This window comes from Laccaria bicolor, genomic scaffold, assembly GCF_000143565.1.
Source record: "Laccaria bicolor S238N-H82 LACBIscaffold_5 genomic scaffold, whole genome shotgun sequence".
Lineage (NCBI taxonomy): Eukaryota > Fungi > Basidiomycota > Agaricomycetes > Agaricales > Hydnangiaceae > Laccaria > Laccaria bicolor.
The window spans coordinates 2,015,665-2,034,894 of NW_001889876.1; the positions used below are offsets into that span (position 1 = coordinate 2,015,665).

General features: G+C 46.0%; 6 protein-coding genes across 6 annotated transcripts; 5 read left to right on the forward strand and 1 right to left on the reverse strand.

The window, feature by feature from the left end:
* Positions 1 to 816: 816 nt before the first annotated feature.
* LACBIDRAFT_314208 (uncharacterized protein) lies at positions 817 to 1,215 on the forward strand (the record flags this gene model as incomplete). The annotated part of the gene is made up of 1 exon (XM_001877564.1): positions 817 to 1,215. One exon carries the CDS (start codon positions 817 to 819, stop codon positions 1,213 to 1,215), a length of 399 nt encoding a protein of 132 aa, XP_001877599.1.
* An 81-nt stretch (positions 1,216 to 1,296) lies between these two features.
* On the reverse strand, positions 1,297 to 2,098 carry LACBIDRAFT_324440 (uncharacterized protein; the record flags this gene model as incomplete). Its single annotated transcript, XM_001877910.1, has 2 exons — positions 1,297 to 1,480; positions 1,563 to 2,098. 2 exons carry the CDS (start codon positions 2,096 to 2,098, stop codon positions 1,297 to 1,299), a joined length of 720 nt encoding a protein of 239 aa, XP_001877945.1.
* Positions 2,099 to 2,811: 713 nt separating this feature from the next.
* LACBIDRAFT_314209 (uncharacterized protein) lies at positions 2,812 to 3,710 on the forward strand (the record flags this gene model as incomplete). Its single annotated transcript, XM_001877565.1, has 2 exons — positions 2,812 to 3,312; positions 3,378 to 3,710. The coding sequence occupies 2 exons, from the start codon at positions 2,812 to 2,814 to the stop codon at positions 3,708 to 3,710; spliced, it is 834 nt and encodes a 277-aa protein (XP_001877600.1).
* Positions 3,711 to 5,029: 1,319 nt separating this feature from the next.
* On the forward strand, positions 5,030 to 6,926 carry LACBIDRAFT_314210 (uncharacterized protein; the record flags this gene model as incomplete). Its single annotated transcript, XM_001877566.1, has 9 exons — positions 5,030 to 5,104; positions 5,155 to 5,203; positions 5,478 to 5,741; positions 5,795 to 5,914; positions 5,963 to 6,068; positions 6,119 to 6,196; positions 6,253 to 6,427; positions 6,484 to 6,718; positions 6,775 to 6,926. 9 exons carry the CDS (start codon positions 5,030 to 5,032, stop codon positions 6,924 to 6,926), a joined length of 1,254 nt encoding a protein of 417 aa, XP_001877601.1.
* A 29-nt stretch (positions 6,927 to 6,955) lies between these two features.
* FAS-5 (uncharacterized protein) lies at positions 6,956 to 7,222 on the forward strand (the record flags this gene model as incomplete). The annotated part of the gene is made up of 1 exon (XM_001877567.1): positions 6,956 to 7,222. The coding sequence occupies one exon, from the start codon at positions 6,956 to 6,958 to the stop codon at positions 7,220 to 7,222; it is 267 nt and encodes an 88-aa protein (XP_001877602.1).
* Positions 7,223 to 7,636: 414 nt separating this feature from the next.
* Positions 7,637 to 7,948, forward strand: LACBIDRAFT_314212 (uncharacterized protein; the record flags this gene model as incomplete). Its single annotated transcript, XM_001877568.1, has 2 exons — positions 7,637 to 7,658; positions 7,713 to 7,948. 2 exons carry the CDS (start codon positions 7,637 to 7,639, stop codon positions 7,946 to 7,948), a joined length of 258 nt encoding a protein of 85 aa, XP_001877603.1.
* Positions 7,949 to 19,230: the final 11,282 nt, after the last annotated feature.

Below are 19,230 nucleotides of genomic sequence, written 5' to 3' on the forward strand. Positions count from 1 at the left end.
TCACGCAAAGGAGGCATCACATCGCGTCAATGCATCGATGATACACATTCTCAATGACTATTAGGGCCACTCTACATTATCTCTACTACCCAAATTACTCCCAGAAACTTTTCATGATGCAAAGCATTGCCCAAAGGCCAAAAGTGGTGCTCCAATGCACAAGGCAGATCTCGCTTGTTGGCCCAAAAGATGTGACAAGGAAGTGGAAAACACGGTGTCTTCATTTGGAAAATTTTATATGACCTCAAGCATGAACTATCTGACTACAAACAGCAGATAAAAGGCCAGAAAACGAGCCTCATTTTATGACTTTGACAAGACTCTGACTATCATGATGACCTAGCATAGTCACCAATTCAATTTTACCGCACATTCACATTGTGATCTAACATACATACATTTACTATGCCTTTACCAGCCTAGAAATTGTAGTGGAACATGAGGAAATTATTTGGGAAGATAAAACGAGACATTTGGCAGGATTTGTGTGGCTGTGCACTTAGTCATCCAGTCAAATCAATTGCAGGCATTGCGCCTCCCCACACTGTCTCTTGACTACAGTCATGCACGTGCCAATGACACACCCAAATCGTAGAAATCATGCAATGAAAGGAATAAATAGAATTTCACAAACAAAAAGGTACAACAGTATCAATGTGTATCCCAGCTACAATATGAGAGTGATTTTAAAAGAAATGAGCAAGATTTGAGAGCAGGGCAAAGGAATTGGAGGTGGCTGAGGTGAAACCGGAATTATGGGTCAATGGTACAGAGCCCAGCCTGCCTAGCCCGTTCAGTCATTGTTGTCATTGTTGTATGCCCGATTATTTCATCTATGACAACTGTTGTGGGGTATACAACCACCTTCAATTGACTAATGACCCACTCCTCAAGGTTGTAAGATTTCCTGTCGATGCATTTCACTTTGATTGCAAACACAAAAAGACTGACATCGTTTGTCAAGAGCACTGCAACCCCCAAAAATTTCCCGAGCTCATCAACATTGACGGAACATGGTATTTCAACTCCTCAAAATGTGAGCAGCTGAATGTATGGCTAGGTGGGTATCATGCTATTCTACGTGAGATGAATGCAGACCGGTACGAATTCTTGCTGGACGAGTTGATCATGAGGAAGAACAGGCTATTGAAAACAAAGCTAGAACACAATGGTTGCCTTCCAGGCTATATTCCAGATCTCAGATGTAATTCTTAACCAAAAGGTTGTTACCAGTATTTCGAGATGTATTAAAACAAACTACATAACCAAAATTTGACAAAGCGATCTAAATGACAACTAAATAGAAGAGAGGAGGAGAGGATCAACCCCACATTGGCTGTGCCTTACACCAGACAGTCCATAACCCTTCCTTTGTACGCGGTAGCTTCCGTGCCTGTTGTCGAGTGCTCTCCGAGAGGCCGAGCCAGAATTTTCTATTCTTGTGGTATGTCGACTCCTTCCAAACCATTCCAAGAAAGACCTGTAAAAATCGTGAGGCAACAGTCTCACTGGGTTCTCAGATCATTAGTAGATCAAACCCTTTCGCCATATTGCGAGCATACATTCCCTGTGGCCAGACGACAGCCGCTCCCTTTGGAGTTGGTACTGTCCCAAATTCCCATTCGAGATCAGGGTTGTGAGGGGTGCCGGAATTGTCATTGACGGCACAGTTGGTAGGTGGCAGAGGTGGAGATGAAGATCGCGATGGACTGGAAGGTGGTGAAGAGAGTCCTGCATAATTGTGAGAGTAATCTCTACACGCAGAGACAGTTGAGTGCACGGGAGACAAGCCATTGTCCAGAGAACCTTTGACCCTGCGCTTCTGAGAGCTCCGTGGTAGTTCAAAATGGGTTGGTGAGAGGTATTCGAGCAAAGTGCACGAAGCTGGACCACAAGAGACAAGCTCCTTCCGCCTCATGTAGATTTTGTCATTGGTGCCCACCAGCAATGCATGGTCCATCATTGGTATCCAAATGGTGTTCTGGGGGTCAAAAAGGCTGAGATCAGAGAGATCAGACAGTCCAAGTTTTGCAGCGAGAGATGGAATTTGGCTTAGATTCAAGGTGGGCCACGTCTTGATGTCTTGAAGTGGGAGCATAGTTGGTTGGCCATCAGTGTTGAGGTATGCAACTAAGAGGACAGAATGTTTCATCCGTCATTCGTTTTCATTTCGCGATGCTTCTGCTTGTTGTCGTACTTTGCATTCCTCTCGCCGTCATTTGTAATCTTAAGCTAGAGCGAGCGGAACTGGTTTCCAGAAAGAAAAAGCCCCAGAAACTGAAGCAGCAGGCAATTCTTTCAAGGGCGGCGTGTTGCCAAGAGCTGAAGGTGCAAGGACATCAGGACCCAGAGATATGGAAATGCTGGCAGTCGTCAGATGTAAAGGCTCCTGAGGGAGGGGGCGAGCGAGGTGAGCGGGGTTGTCAGAGACAGAGACTGGTCGACGACCGTGGTTGTGGTTCTTGAAGAAGAAAACAACAATGGCTTTCTCACAACACGCCTTGCACATTTGGTTGTTGCATGACCCTGCAGCAACATGAGTGCATGGCGCCTTGACACAGCGTGCCTTGATTGTCTTCTGCGAAGATGGCAGGGGAGGGAGGCTGACTGTGCATAACGGTTCGACAGGCACTGAGATGAGATGAAGAGCCGGGTCGAGCCATGGGGCTGGAGGATCCTTGAGGCCGCCTGTGAAGCTTGTAAAGAGTGACATTTGCAGAGAAATAGCAACAACAGGAATGGGTTGGGAAAGGGCAGGGTGAAGCGCTCGCAGAACATTGAACCTGCTGGGGCCATGAGAATCTGAGAACCATGGCTAACCCTGAAGGCTCCAATGCCAAACAACCCACACTACAGAACCCGATCAATGACACAACAACAACACCCACCCCGAACTCCAACCCATTCCCCCTCCCACCCTGGTACACCAAAAGTGCGCACTTTGTCCGACAATGGTGGCCCAGCCTACCAAACATCCCACGCATAGGGTCCACAGTTGTCTTATTGGCGGAACACAACCAAGTGAGCCATCGTCTGCACTTTGTGCTCGCGCAACATTATTTTCGGGTGCTGGTCAATCACGTTGAGTGGGATAACTATAATTTGTACAGGACTGCTTCTGGGCTTGGGGTGAACAGCGTGACCCCTCCTCCTCTTCGCCCTTCCTCTTCCTCCTCTTCTGGATCCCAACTTCAGTCCCTCACCACATCCACATCCACATCCACATCCACCACATCGTTGAGCACCCCCACACAAATAGTGCAAGACGACGGACCGATGCACCTCTGGTACATCAGCATGCCATTCGAAGTGGTCCGCATGTTCGATGTGATTTATGAAGAAGACTATGAGGATAGAGGGATGCCTGATCGGCCTAGATCGTTGGTACAATGTTGGTGGCTGTTGATTTTGAACATGCCGTTTGGATTGAGTATGTTGAGGGTGGGGATGTGGATAGGGCAGATGAGGGAGAGAAGTTGTTGAGGTTTGTGGTGTTTCCTGCGTTTAGGGATGAGTGGGAGTGTGAGAGGGATTTGAGGGCGGGTCGGGCAAGTGGGGAAGGGGGAGGAGGAAGAGGTGAAGTAAGGACGCTGGAGGTTCCTGAGGAGTTGAATTTGAGTGTGGTTGAGACGATTAATCTTGATCAGAGTCAGGGAGTGGTTACCCTTTCGGATAGGGATGGGAGGATCTTTATCTTGTGTTATGAGTAAATGTGCTTTCAGTTGTTCTGGAAGACCTCGATCGACGCAGCTGACCATCCAATTCGACGATGGCCAGCTGCCCAGTCCTCAACTACCTAGAAATAACATCCTCTGTTTGTAACACCTGCCTCAGATTATAACCCTTCCCTCCCCCCTTCTTGGTGCGATGTACTGCAGTTGTCACAGAAACTTAAAGTGACACCTTGATGTTCTCTTCCGAAATTTCGCATTTTTCTGTTCCTCAAGACACCGCCACTTCTAATTTTAATGTAGATTGACTTAAAACTATGCTTAGTTGCATAAAATACATTTTGATAGTTTCAAGCTTCTTCCCTCAGGTCTGTTTTTGCTGAGTTTGTTTACTAGTATTGAACAACAACTTCCAGAACCCAGCCACAACCGGCCAATTGCGGGTCATCAGGTGATTATTCTCATGAGAATATTCTCTCCCAGTCGATTCAACGCCCTCAGCGCTCGCCAGCGAGAGGTCACGTTTGGCAGTCACGTTCAATTCCGCGTGACTCTATGGACTCCCTGAAAATCTGGACTCCCGGACGGTTTTCAGATCCCATTTATTCTGCGTGAATATAATAAAAATATCTTCCCGAAGATGAAAGCCGAGGATATGTATGCGGAAGATATTGTGACGCGTCACGCCTTGCACGTGCCTTGCGGACCTGACTCCTGAAGCTATTGCCACTCTTCACTGGCAAGCGCTCTTGTTTTATTCTTCTGCCGTTCATCGGGAGTCCGTTCTTCACTCGGGGCTCTCAAGTTCTTCTGTTTCCCGTCTCTTGACTAGTGTTTAACGTTTAACTTCTGCTCATGTGTTTGGCTATTCGTCCGTTCTTCCAGTTGAACTCATCGTTCCAAGGGTTGGCTAGGGTTTTGTAGTAGGTTGCTGCAGAAAGCATTGGTAGTGAGATCGCTTTTGTGACAACTCATACAGGAACTTGATACTCGCGAAGCAGCAGAAGGAAGGTTTGCGAAACACCATGAGGAAGTTTTTAATGGGTAACAAGATTCGTGTGGAATCATCCAAGAATTATCCCATGGTACTGACGGACTGAAAAATACGCTGGTGGTCCTGGCGCATGCTTTAAATGTGGTCAAACGGGTCATTGGGCGAGTTTTGCTCAATCGGTCGACTTGCTTTTTTCGGGGAATGTCCAAATCACAATGGGTTGTAAGTTTCTATCTCTTGCGAATGTCTGAGCCAACAACCCCTAGAGCTCAACGTCGGCACCACATTTAAAGTCCTCTCATTGTTCGCATTCGACGAGATCATCCTGTCCATCCTGCAAGATTACCCCTTCCTCGAGATCATTATGGTTGCTACCCCTTTGACCCCCCTCGAGACCTTCGTCTCGCGCAACACATTTACCAGAATATTCGGATTTACTGTACGCTTTTCCCTTCCTGATTTTAGTTCCCCGCTGACCTTCACAATTAGGGCTCGCTTTTCAAACGTACTGGAAAATTGTACTTTTCGGTTACGATACGTAGGTCAACATCGAATATTTGTTCTTAGCGGAAGCTCATCTTCCCAACTCTCTAGCGGTATTGCTGGAGGCGTTGTCTCGCAAACTTTTTTCAACACCGCTTCGGCTTGGTAAATGCCAATGGAACCATCAACACGGCACGCTCAAATGAGGTCTCTTCCAACGTTGTTTCCGTCTCCCAAGCTGGACCATTCTTTGGCGCTCTTATTAGCATAGCATTTCGGGTTCGATAGCTTTATACTCGAGAGCTACCGCATTCCTAACCCTCCCACAGCCCAGGCTGGTCGTAAATGGACTCTTGTTGGGTTTTCCGTAATCTTCGCTGTCGGAGCTGTGGGTTGGTTCCACACCGTCGCAGATCGCGGTCTTGGCCTGATCTATGGCGGACGTGTCATCTCGGGATTTTCCATTGGCGGTATATCCGCCGTTGCCCCCGCCTATGTGTCCGAGTGTTCTCCAAATAATGTTCGTGGGCGTATCACTGGTCTGTTCCAAATCATGGTGGCTCTCGGCTTTATGGTTTCACACTTCCTCAATTGTTCGTCATACATCCCCTCAGCCGACGGCGTCGTGACTGACTTTGTTTTCTAGATGGCATCAACCAAAGCGCTACGTTGATGTCCAGTCCCCTGATTTGGCGTCTTCCGTTTGGTTTCCAGCTTGTTCCATGTGGCATTATGTTGTTCGGCTTGCTCGCCGTCAAAGCTTGTCGTGGCTTTCCCTCATAGGATTCAGTCATTCATTGACACATTTTTCTAGGAATCGCCTCGCAGGAGGCTTTCTTCGGAAAAGGCAATTTTATTCGTTTCGTTATCACTTTTGTGATCTTCCTCCTCCAACAATGGGGTGGACAGAACTCGGTTGGGTGAGTTCAACTTGGAATTCAATGGCTGCATTTACCAATTTCATTTTTAGTTCCTACGCCCCTCAAACCTTCGCATCCCTAGGTCGTAAATTTTCTCTATTTATATCCTCAATGGGAATGGGCATTTTGTTTTTCATCATCGACGTTATCCTTAAAACAAACCCTTCTCCGAAAACCGTTTCAGTCAGATCATTAATCCTCCTCCCGCCTTCAAGGGTATGGCCGCTATGTTGCACATCTACGTCTGCTTCTATTCCTTGGGATGGGGCCCCCTTCCCTGGGTTTATGTTGTCGATATATTCCCAACTCGGACGCAACACTACTACGGAGTGCATCCCAATGGCTCTGTCACGGTACACGTGAATCATTATCGACTGACCAATCCTTTTCGTCTTCAGACTTCGTCACCTCTAAGGTTACGCCACAAATGGTCACAAATCTCGGTTACAAAATCTTCCTCATGTTTGCTACAGTCAATATCGGAGCGATGGCCACATTCTCTCTGTACGTTGACGGTCCACCGGTTCTTCTCCAGCCACCTGTGGAATCAGCACTCCCAGCCTTATTCCCAGAGAAACCAAAGGATATGGACGTCATATTTGGCTCTATCACGGCAGAACAAAGGCAGGCTAACATAACGAAACAAGAAGGTGCGTCTATTTTAACGACGTCCAACGTTGAAATCTTGTAACTTAGCATGCAATAGACGTCGAGAAGCACGAAGTCATGTTGAATATCGATGATAATGAAGGGTCGACGAACAGGCATTTCGATGCGTCATCTTCAAGATCTTTTTTTTCTTCTTTCTCCTCATGTTTTCGACTCCCAATGACTTGCCCAATGATATCATTGTCATGAGTATTGCCACACCTGCCGTTTCTCTTTTCATGTTATATCCCATCTGGTGTAGATCTCCGGTTAACCCCCACCGCCAGCTCGAGGGTATAGGAGACCACCCTCGCCTCGAGACTATAGGGAGTATTCGGCACCTCCAGGCCGTCATGAAGCCAATATTGCCTGCAGCAACTGGCGGATCTCTCGTTAAACTTGTTCACCTCTACAATCCCTTCTGTAAGGTTGATGGGGCCAAACCCCTTCAGGTTGGAGATGTCTGCAAAAGGCAGAAGCTCGCATCGTTTCCGCCATCAACGTGAACAAAGGAAAGATTACCAAGGTCAAAGGTCACATCTACCGCGAGGGCAACAAGGTCATCAAAGTCATCAAAGACATTTCTTCCTTCCTTTACCGTGTCGCTTCGTCGACTGCAAGTCACTTTTTCATTCACAAAGTTCAGACTAGCTCAGACTGCCCTAATCGAGTTTGAATCGAGTAGCATACACAACATTTTACGAGAAGATGTTGGTATTAGACTACGCTGTTGTCTGCAGGAGTAAGAATGACGCATGATAGATCTGATTTATAGCTAGTTTGTGCCATGTGGTCAAGACGTGCCAACACTGCGAAGCGCGTGTGCCACAGGACAGCCAGCTCATCGTAGACTATTCAAGGGGACACTTGAACCCCCCAAGAATTATCCAGTGTTCAAGTCACTCACTCTTCCATTCAACATGTTTTCTGCGGGTCGCCAAGGTGTGATTTTACGATTATTTATATTTCTGCTGACGTTGAACTCACCAGTCGCAGAAAATCGCTGTAATGTCGCAGCCAATCTTCCATCCTTCGAAGTTGAAGTTGAAGCTGAGAACATTGTTTACCCAATGTGTCCCGAAAGAATCAAATCGATACGTCGTTGGGTGAGCGATGTCGGTCAGGAACAGAGCCAACAGAACGTTCAGAGCTCACGCCGTATCATTTCCGGAGTTGGAACTTTCTCGTCGGAGAACTTCACACGAGAAACATTGCCCAATATTACCAGTTAGAATATCCTGAGAAAGTGCGACACTTTTTCTTTTCAGGAACATTCTGATTATATTTAAAGTATTTCATGTCGGGAAAGGCATGTATGGAAAGCAAGACTGATCTGCTCGGAATTCTCGGTTGCCGATTGATGGCCGCATATTTGCTAAGTAATATAATTGATTTGTGGTATTTGCACCACAATTACATAATATACAGCTATGTTGTTCAAGTGCCTTTCTTCATGGTCTACTCGATGCCTTCATCATGTAACAGGCAAATTACATCATGGCCTTGCTTGCTCGTCTGATATTCCACTTCAATTCATCCCAGGGCTTGACAGTTATATGAGTGTCCTTGTGATTTTTCCTGACAAGTTAATTTAAGGGTACAACTTGCATTTCTATGCGGCACTGTTTTCTTCAGCCAGCATTGAATCTAGTCACATGAATTATATATAAATAATCTTTCTTCTGTGGCGGATGATGAGTCCATCACCCATTTTGCCATTCACTGGAAAAGACTAAAGAAATTTACTATCTTGTTGTGGTCTATTCTGCCTGTAAAAAATATGCATTATTTTCTTGAAGGTCTCTTCAATGGAAGTATGATCCCCACCCCAGGAAATCCTGCAGGAGAGTGGGTTATTTATCAAAAGTGACTGAGGAACAAGACTCACCAGTTCAGCAATGTCTCTCATGTTTACATCCAGTCCAATGGTAATTGATTTCATCTTGAGGTTTAAAATTCCTTCTTTCACTTCTCAATCAGGTGGACCAATCAACATATAGAATGTGATCAAGTCTTCTGGGGCACATCACAGTGTCCTATCATCAAATAAATTATCACAAACAACACTGGGTGTTGGGAGTTTCATGATAACTTGGAGGCAGTTGTTTGCTGCAACAACAATGCCCACAATTTCTTGCATAGGGGTGCTCATGGTAGCCATTTTTGATTCATTTTTTGTTCATTTTTGTAGACATAGAACATCAAAAATGAAGTGAAAAATGAAGTGAAAAATGGCTACTGTGAACCTGCCCTCCTTGAAATTTTCGAAAATGAGATAAAAAATGAGTGAAAAATGGAACAGCCCATTTTTCGGCACCCTGGCAGCCTTGAACTCTGCACCTTGTTGCAGACCCCACCTTATCTTATCATTTCTCCAATAGTATCTGTCAGCTGCAATTCTTCCCTGAGCCTCAACTAATTGGTTTTCAGTCTATTAAGAGTAATTTATTTTGATTTTTTTGCTCATTCTGCAGTGCAAACGGTGAATAGAATAAAGTGGTTGTCATATCGGGAAAAAAGAAAAAGAACAGACAACACTGAAACGCCCTTCAGCAACTTGAAACCTGAACACAAAAAATGGATGAAAAATGGATGAAAAACAGAAACACATCAAAAATGGACACGATGGCTGTTTTTGAAAAATGGCATTTTTGGGATCATTTTTGATGTGTTTCTTTGCCCGTTTTTGATTCTATTTTTCAGAAAAACGAGATGAGAAATGAGATGAAAAATGATTCAAAAACAGTAACTGTGAACGGCACTAATGCCATCCACCCAGTTTGTTTGATAAACTAGTTACCACAACATCATGTGCAAGATGGCATTGCTAATAGAAAGTATGTGAAGTTGTGAGTGTGTCTATTCAAAATTATGTGGGGAGAAGCCTCACATCCTTTTCTGAATATTTCCTGAATACCTCTTTCTGAGTCAGCCACAAATTGATTCAAAAGGTGCAAGATCACAATGAGTCTGCATGAAAATTTGCACAAAATCATACTCATCTTGGGACTTTGGCAGTGACAAAATTACTCTGCTTTCACAAGCACAACCATCCCTGCATGGTCTGAGATGCCACCAGATGCCATTCCATGATTGGAGGCTAGTCTACTGTCATCTGAGAGCTGTGTGAGGCTATAGGGTGGGCTTTGTTGCACCTGGAAGCATTGTAGTGTATTGGATGCAGCAAAACTACTTTAGCACTGACATAGCCATGCACTCAAGATGCTAATGCTTGGAGGTTGGTTGGAGGATCATTGTGTGATGTTTCTTCAAGGAAGTATGTGCAAATGTGCCTCAGTGTTGGTGTATTTTGTCAATTTGAGCCTGAAACATCTTGGGAACATCAAGTAAGTTGATTTAAATCTGTAATTACATTGCAGAATTACTGATATTCTTTAAATTAATAAGATACCCAGTAATGATATGTGTTCCGACAGTGCCAATACTTGATGGATGTTAGACGGCAAGACTTGGGCGATGGCTCCGTGAAATTCTTCATTGCAGATTGCATAATTATGGTACAAATACCACGAATCAATTATATTACTTAGCAAATATGCGGCCATCAATCGGCAACCGAGAATTCCGAGCAGATCAGTCTTGCTTTCCATAGGCATGGGATTTTTTAAAATCCAGGCCAAGAACTTTGCTTCGCCTTTACCACACCTGTAAAGGGTGAACAAAAGCTGAAATATTCAAAGCATTTTCATGTTAGTGAAATTGTAGTAAAAGTTAGACCGATGGGTAAGATTAAGAGGAAAGCCGAAGCAAAGGGATCCTTTGTTTTCAGACGTGATGCAAAATTGATACATGCTGATAAAAGGGGCGGGAAAGGATGAAATTTCTGAGAAAGGGCTCTTTGTTCAGATGATGCCACATAAAAGGCAAGGTGTGCAGGATCTGTTCAACTTTCTTTGGATTTTACTAGCGGGAATATTCAAACAATGGAATGGCTTTCTTCTTTGTGGAAAGGGAAAGAATTAGATATAAGAATGAGTATCACCCTGCATAATTATTAGCCTGTCCTCGCAATATTCCAGCCCGGAAAAAGTGTCGCACTTGCTCTGGCTACCCCGATTTGGGATATTGGGCTATGTTTCTCGTGTCACCGCTTCTAGTGAGAGAATATAGCTGATCGTCTGGACCGTGCTGCTCTTTACTCAATCTCGAAAATTCCAGGGTTCATCACACAAAGCCACCGTCATTTACATGTTCTCGACCTCCACAGACTGGCAATTCCACCCAAATGCGACGGGGTCCAAGAGCCACCGTACAGAGCAGCGTGTTCCAAGATGCTCACGGTCTCAGCCTCGGGGAATGGACTTCTCTCTGTAACGTTGGTGGCTCTGTCCGCGTGATTCGTCGTCAAGATGGCGGTACAATGAGGAAAAGTGTCATCGTATATGATGGGAGAAACACCGCTGTTTTCAATTCAGTCAATGGCAGACCGATCAGTTTGAGGGAGCATGAGATTGGCTACCCTTTTAAGACTCACCATATGATGTGAGTGGCTTCCAGCACCGAGAAAGAACGTTCAATTATGATTGTCAGCTCCATTACCCCGAATACAATCAAGGCTCACAGAATTTGAACACAGTCAATGCACTTCCAAAGGGTCTTCCTCCCCGCCATCTTCGCAATCGCATTTGCATCATTCCCCATTGGAGCTAGACGTCGACAATTTTAATGCAATTGAACGCAACCATGCGTGAATGTAGACAGAGGACTTAGCAATACGCTTTTTTTTGCATCAATTATGGCAGAGGCTTGTAACGAGAAAGCGGTTCTTGAGGAGGTTAGTTAGAAAACAATTTATTATTTTTGATGACATTGAGATATGTGACAAGATCAATGTGTGACTTGACAATTTCTCCTTCTCCCTGCTCATTCTTCACCATTCCTTACCTCTGTCTTGGTTCGATTCCAAGGGATTTGAGGGGGGAGTGCACGGTGAGAGCCACGGCGTACTCAAATAATCGTTCTGACCGTCATGAATTCAGGTTTTACATGGTAAAATACAGTGGTCTTTCGGCTAAAAGACGTTATTGAGACGTACGTTCAGCCCGTCTGCAATGACTGCGGTGGAACGGTCATAAAGTACGACCATGCGGCCGGTAACGGTTTTTGTATCAAATGTGCAAATGTTGTCGAACAAAATGCGATCGTGAATGAGGTCACATTTGGGGAGACGTCGAATGGCGCGGCGATGGTACAGGGTTCGTTTGTGGGGCAAGGAGCTAGTGAGTGTCGTTGTGTTTTGTTTATATTCACATCTGATCTTTACGGAGTCCATGCAAGGATCAGCGGGCCTGATGGTCATAGAGGGATTAATGAGTCATGGGAGCAGATGATAGCAAATGGTGCGTTGATTCTTCCTCGACTCTACGCTACTTACCTGCATCTTATAGCCAGCAAGAAGATACAGAGTATAGCGAACATATCAAGACTCTTAGAGGTCGTCTGTCTCGCAGCAAATTTTACCAATGGCTGGAAGAGCCTAAACGTAGTGGCAGGATGTCTCTACGTGGCGTGCCGTCCAACAGAAACCTGAAATTACATGCTCATTGACTTCTCGGATTTGCTTCAGGTATATTTTCTGTGTTCACCCTCCACGTCATCTCAGCGGACAGTGGACACCACCTTCGAACTTGGCCATACATATCTCCAACTTGTACAGACTCTGAACCTCCGTGTCCCCCTTGTTGATCCATCCCATCACGTCTCCCCCTTTGCCGCCCTGCTCGAGTTTGGGAATGAAATACATAAGGTGGCCACCGACTCCGTGCGCCTCGTGCAACGGCTTGACCGAGACTGGATGATGCGCGGTTGGCGCCCAGCTGCCATTTGTGGAGCCGCCCTTATGTTGGCGGCACGTATGAACAACTTTCGGCGGTTTGTGGAGAAGTCCAGGTGGTGAAGATCGCGGACACCACCCTCAAAAAACATTTGGATGAATTCAAAGCGACATCAAGCGGGAGTCTTACTCCCGCAGACTTTAGGAATGTGTGGTTGGAGGAGGAGATGGCCCGCCGGTGTTCACGAAGGGAAGGGAGAAGGAGGAGGTCGAGAGGGAGGCAACTGAGCAGGGCTGCACTGAATCAACAGTGAATGGGAAAAAGAAGGCGAGGAAGAGGAGAAAGGGGAAGCGGAAAAGGGAAGAGTCGGATGAAGAACAGAAACCCAGGTGCAACGTAAGCTGCCTCCTGTCGACACGTCGCTGCTAAATCAGGGCATTCTGCCTGGGACGACTGGGGCACCACTATTCCAGCCTGATCCGGAGCTGAAGGACAATGAATACAGCAATATCGATCCTACCCTACTCCAGCCTACCACTTCCCTTTCTGCCTCCCCGTCGACCTTGACACCAGCGGCCTCTACGCTGGTTGAAGAGACGGCATCTTCTGTGCTGGCAGAAGAAGTGTCAACGTTCCTTTAAAGCACTCAAGGCACTTTATTGACCGAAGCACTTGATGAAGCGGAAGAGCGGCGGTGTCGTTGACGAGTTACTGGGTCTTGACGAAGCTGAATTGGATCGCTTCATATTGAGTGAGGATGAAGTTAGGATCAAAGAACGCGTCTGAGCTTAGCTGAATCAGAAATACCTCAAGGCGCTTGCAGGTGAGTCTTTCTCCGGATGTCATTGATAAGCCCCTTTGTCTTGAACGTTGTCCGTTTTGCTGACTGGTTCTTTCTGTTTCCCAGCAAAGGGCGATCAACAGGAAGCGGCGACACCGACCAAGAGCTGGAAGGTTCGTACCATGATCAAGCCAAAACTTTTCATTCATTCTCTTCTTTGCGTATGTTCTTTTTTGTCAGGTACTTTCGTTTTTAGCGACGAAAAGGCAATAACAAATCACGAGACACGTCTACTGCTGCCGGTGAAACAACCGCGGAATCTGTGCCCAACTGCCATCCTCCTTAAGAAGAATCCCAAACGTCCCTCGTCCTTCACCGCCAATATGACCATCGGGAACGACGACAAGGATGACAAGAGTGACGGAGAGGGGATGTATATGCCTACTATCATCGTCGAGGAGGAACCGGGCACTGTCGCAGGCGCAACGCCCAGCACAGCGGGAAGGAAGGAGGGCGGACGACTGCGACGGAATGATATGGAGGTGGAGGACGAGGCGAGCGACGATGAGAAGGGCGATGATGACCTTGGCTGGGAAGATGTGTCTGAGCAAGAAGTTTAAGAATGATGAATTAGAATGGGTAGGTGCGAATTTTCTTGGCACTCGAATAGACGGACCTCTGAAAAGTATGTATGCCTGCAATAAGGATGTAAGGTAGTCAATATCACGACAGATAGCCGAACACATAAGCAGAAATTAAACGTTAAACACTACAGTCATCCACGTGACAATGTCACATAATCAATCAGTAAAACACTTGGGATGTATTTTGCATCTCCTGGCGGAATGAAAGGAGGTACTCTGCTCAAATTTTTTCCAATCTTCGGATATAATGCCTGCGGAATCGACCATCAAAAATTCTCGATGAAAAAAACACTTTTACGTATTGAAACTGCCGAGCAAGCTAGGTAGATCATGGATTTTGGATGTTTTCAATTTTATACAGAGGGCCTCACCGTAAAAATGCTGTACCTGACTATACCACTCATGTATTTAGTGACCAGCATGGGTAATGCCACAGTTTTTTCACCATAATGAGCACATCACACTGTATCATAACTGGATCTTGATGAAGAACCCGCACCCACGTGTGAAACTTGAAGCTGCGTGCACACCCTCCTTGCCATCGACTCGCGTTTATGGGCTCTCGCTTCACCTACTCGTGTTTATTGAATCTTGATCCATGTATTCATGTACGCAGAGGGTCTATAAACACTTATTGTTAATCTTAGTGGACATTCATTCGTTCAACGCAGCAGATTTGCTTCAGAAAGATCACCAACCTGCAGCTGCAAGGCTAGCTGCAGGTTTCTGTATGTATATGCGGAGTGGGCCCAATGTTTTACTTAACTTTTAATTGAGTGCCCCTCTCTTCTACCTATGGCTGGCCGAGCCAAATCCGATGTCGACAAGGCTTATGCGTGCAAACGTGTTTATGAGGCTTTGATGGTCCGGGCTGTTGCCGCATACAAGGCAGATCAAAAGAAACCGAAGAAAGATCATTGTGGATACCGCAAAATCTGCCTTGATTTCGAGAGTCTTCAATTTGAAGAGACCAAGGGGGTGGCGGAATGTGGAAAAGAGACCAACACTCGTTATTTTTTTTTCAGAGTCCTGCTTGACACCCCCCTACCCCTACCTTCCTAATCAAGTATGTTTTTCCCATGCTTATGTTTTCAGAATTTTTTTTCTACATAAAACGCGAAAACATTTGACAAATCTCACGGCGCACGCACCTGGCAGCCTGTTTTGCAACCTCGCGCTTTACACATCACCCAACCACAGTTCTCTCTTCCTTTTCCCCTGCCATGAGACTTGAGGGGTATTTTGTTGTATGGTTTTCTGCAAGGGGGTGTCGGGATCATAATCCCGGACCGGGGGCCGGTTGGTTGGTTGGGCCATCAGGCCGTTTAAAAAAAATTGGAAGCTCAAAAATTTTTGCCCAAAAACATTATAGGCGGCCTTCCTGGTGGATAAATTATACATAATAGATACTAGAAAGCCTCAAGATGTGCTAAATGCCTCAGGATGTGCCAAAAAACACAACTAAGACTGCTTACATAAGACAATAATAATATCGGACCATTGATAACTTTCCTTAGTGTGGCAACCGTTACAGCAAGGAAACATGAGGTCAGTGCAAAAAATGAAACCATAAGGTTGTCAATTGGAGGATTGCTTTTGTGGATCCCGAGCAGAGCTGACCACCGGCAATATGATCCAGTGGGATGTGGTCAATTGGTAAACCCACTTTCTGTTAGGGTTTCAATGTAAAACATACTTACATCTTCATGTCAAACCATTCTGATATCACCTCATTTGTATTTACCTTGTGCAGGTGCCCATGCATTGGGTCTGCAATGCATGTTCAACGTCGAGAGGCCCGAGGACAGGAAGACAATGTCACAACGGTGACATCATATTTCCTAAAATAGACATGTGCCTGATTACGTTGGGTGGTTGGTTCAGCCCAGCGCTCACTACCAAAAAAATCGACCCTAGGTCTTTTTTTTTATCCCAACACCCCCTTTGTTTTCTGGTTAAAAAAGCTGAGGACTTCTCTTTCTTTTGTGGGGGTTGCGTGTTGGTGGCCTTGTTCTCTCTGCATGTTTTCGAGTCTCGATGCATGTTCAAGTTACTCATCCCACCGGCACCAACATGCACATCTATATTGCTGTAGCATTTCGTTCAATTCAACAGGGCCCGTGATGCGTGACAAGCCTGTCAAAATTTTGGTTTCGACAACCTCAGAAATTCACCGTGACAAGCCGAAATTTTGGGCAAATTTTCGACTATTTAGTGCCACAGGCAACGAAAAATTTTGACATTTGTCACATGACCACCAGATGAATTCGACACCTTACGGAAATCTGCATGACCACTGTGACATTTCAGCAACTTGAAGGGCCCCGTGATGCGTGACCGTCGAATTGATTGAAATGCTACAGTACACTCTGCACAATGAAGCTGTTGGCCATAATTTGACTCTTACTTCAACCTCAATTAGCAATAGTATCCATGGTCTATGTTTTTGTTAAATTCATTACCGTGATTTCTTCACCAGATGTTGGGGGGTTCAAAATTTCTTCTCGCTGTCTACTATGGCCAAGTAAGTATCTACAGCAGCTAGGACATCTACTAGAACGATCCAACATCACAACAGGCAGGTCACTGACCACTTCTGCCACCAAATTGATGGGTGTCACTTTTTTTTCCCAGCCTTCGGCCGAGCACCCCCCCCCCAACCCTTGGTTCGGGATCCACGTCCCGCTACCCCCTTGGAAGAGACTGGTAAGTATATTAATGCTATTCTAAATGACATTCAACTCATTTTTTGACAGGAAATCATATCAAACTCAGTTATACAACCTTGAAACGACATGTTGCAGGTGGAATGTCGCGTGAACGAGCAAGTGCAGATTGATCCTGGCTTACTGATTCTGAGGTTGACATTGTCATCGATTTCATCAATGAGATGGCGCATCGTGGGTTCCCTCTCAGTCATGCACGGCTGAAGGAGCATGTCGATGACATATGCAGTGTGCGCCTTGGCACTTCCTTTCCCATCAAAGATGTCGGAGAGAATTGGACTTACCGCTTTTCCAAAAAGTATTCCGAACAGATCAAGATCTCATGTTCCTGACCACTAGAAGACAAATGAGGATGCACAACAAATCCGCACAACAACGAGGCGCGGTGGAAACTTCTTGGGGAGACCATCACAAAATACAAGATCAAAGAGGAGAACACGTATGCAACAGATGAAGTTGGAATACAGGCCCAGGGAGGTGGTGAGCGTGAGTATGTTTTCAGCCCCCATACAAAAGCTGCACCCTACCAGCAGCGCTCTGGAATGCATGAAAATATTACCACCATCGTTACGATCTGTGCAGATGGCACAAGCACACCTCCTGCCGTTATCTTCAAGGGGAGTGCCTACCAGGTCAAATGGGGGGAAAATAATCCCCTTAATGCATCGTATGTCATTCTATTCACTATCTTCATGTCTGTAAATAAATCTTCTGCTAGGATCGGATACCAGCAGAAGGGCTGGACAGATGGTGAAATCGGCGCATCCTGGATGAAGTTATTTGAGAAAGCGATGCGAGAAAAGGCAAATGGCGAGTACCGCTTACTAATTGTTGATGGACACAACTCACACTACACGGTTGCCTTTCTCCTTCTTGCTTGCCTCCACATGGTCATAGTCATCTGCTATGTTGCACATGGGACACATGTCTATCAAGGTCTTGATGTGGTCGTGTTTGCTGTGCTGAAACACTATCTCGGTGTGGAGCGCGATGCACTGCTTCATACAACTGGGAATGCGATTGACAAGGGAAATTTTCTCCAGGTCATATCTAAGGCCTACATTACCACTCTGACCCCAGAACTCATCAAGACTGCTTTCCGCAAGACCGGCATCTGGCCATTCAATCCCAATGTCATTACTGCTGATATGCTTGCACCAAGCAAGGAGACGTCCATCCAGAGCCACCTTCCTGTCCCTACTTCCTCTCAGCCTGTCCAGATTCTTGCCACCATGTTGAGGGACCTTCAAATCGTGGGAGATACTCCAGATACCGATGCTGATGTTATCTCAGGGGGTCAGCAGGCCAGGCCATCATCCACACAAAATGAAACAACAGTAAATTCCACATGCACACGCCATTCAACCAGAACCACCACTCACCTCGAAATCCTCGAAGGAGCTGTTGCCACCCTCAAAAAGACCAACCTTGCCTTCCTTGCCACTCCCACTCCCACTACTGCTGCTGATCCCATGCCTACCACTACCACCTGTACTGTCCAGCAAAATTCCATTCCCATCAACAACGCAGCAGCGGCATTGGCTATTGTGCCCAATACAGCAAATGAGCTGCTTCTCCTGGCAGCGCTTCGGGAATCACAAAGCCAGAACCTTCACACTGAGGTCCACGCATTCGAGCTCCAGGCATCCAACATCCTCCATGAAGCCTACACGAAGTGGCTCTGTGCAAAACTGGCAGCACGAGGAGAGAAGCACAATAAGAAGAAGACCATAAAGCTGGTCGGTGATGGTCTGGCTTGGCTTTTGAGTGGGGATGAGTTCTATGAGCTAGCGCAGCAGAAAGAGAAGAAGATGCGTGAGGTTGTGAGGGAGAAGGAGAGGAAGAAGGATGGCAGAGCGTTGCACAAGGCAGCTGTTGAGGAATGGGAGGTTGTTGAACAGGAGCGAAAGGATGCCAAGGCCGTCGCCACTACCAATCTCAAGAAGGCCGTCAAAGCATGGGAGAAGAAACGGGACACTGCAAAGGCGAAGGGAACACACTTCACCTTAATCAAACCAAAGGGGGATCCAGCCCTGAAAGCCACCCCAAAGCTGAAGTTGAAGGACTTTCTGGGTGCTGTAGCCAAGGATCAAGAACCTGAGAGCAGTGGTGATGACACTGACGAGGGCAGTACTTTACCCTCCCCCATGAGTTCCGGCGGACTCCAGCGGACTCCCATAGAATGTCGGAATTCCATCCGGAGTCCGCCGGAATGGTAGGAATCTCAAATTCCAGTGGATTCCACCGGATTCTGAATGGAATTCCAATGGATTCCACCGGAATCTGAATGGAATTCATGCCTATCATATTTATTGTAAGTCTAATGTAGTCAGCCAATTTATTATTATATTTTGTCCTATAATAACCTCACAAGTTTCTTCTTAGAACAGTTATATAGATTCAAATTCTCATATATTGAAGTGCTACACAAAGATTATTTTACTGTATTCTAAGTTGAAAGAAGGGGGGGAGGAGGGGGGCAGAAATAAATGGGGGTGGAGGAAGGAAGGGATGGGCAGGGATGGGGGAGGGAAAAGGGAGTAGGGACAGGGAAAAGGAAGGGGAAGG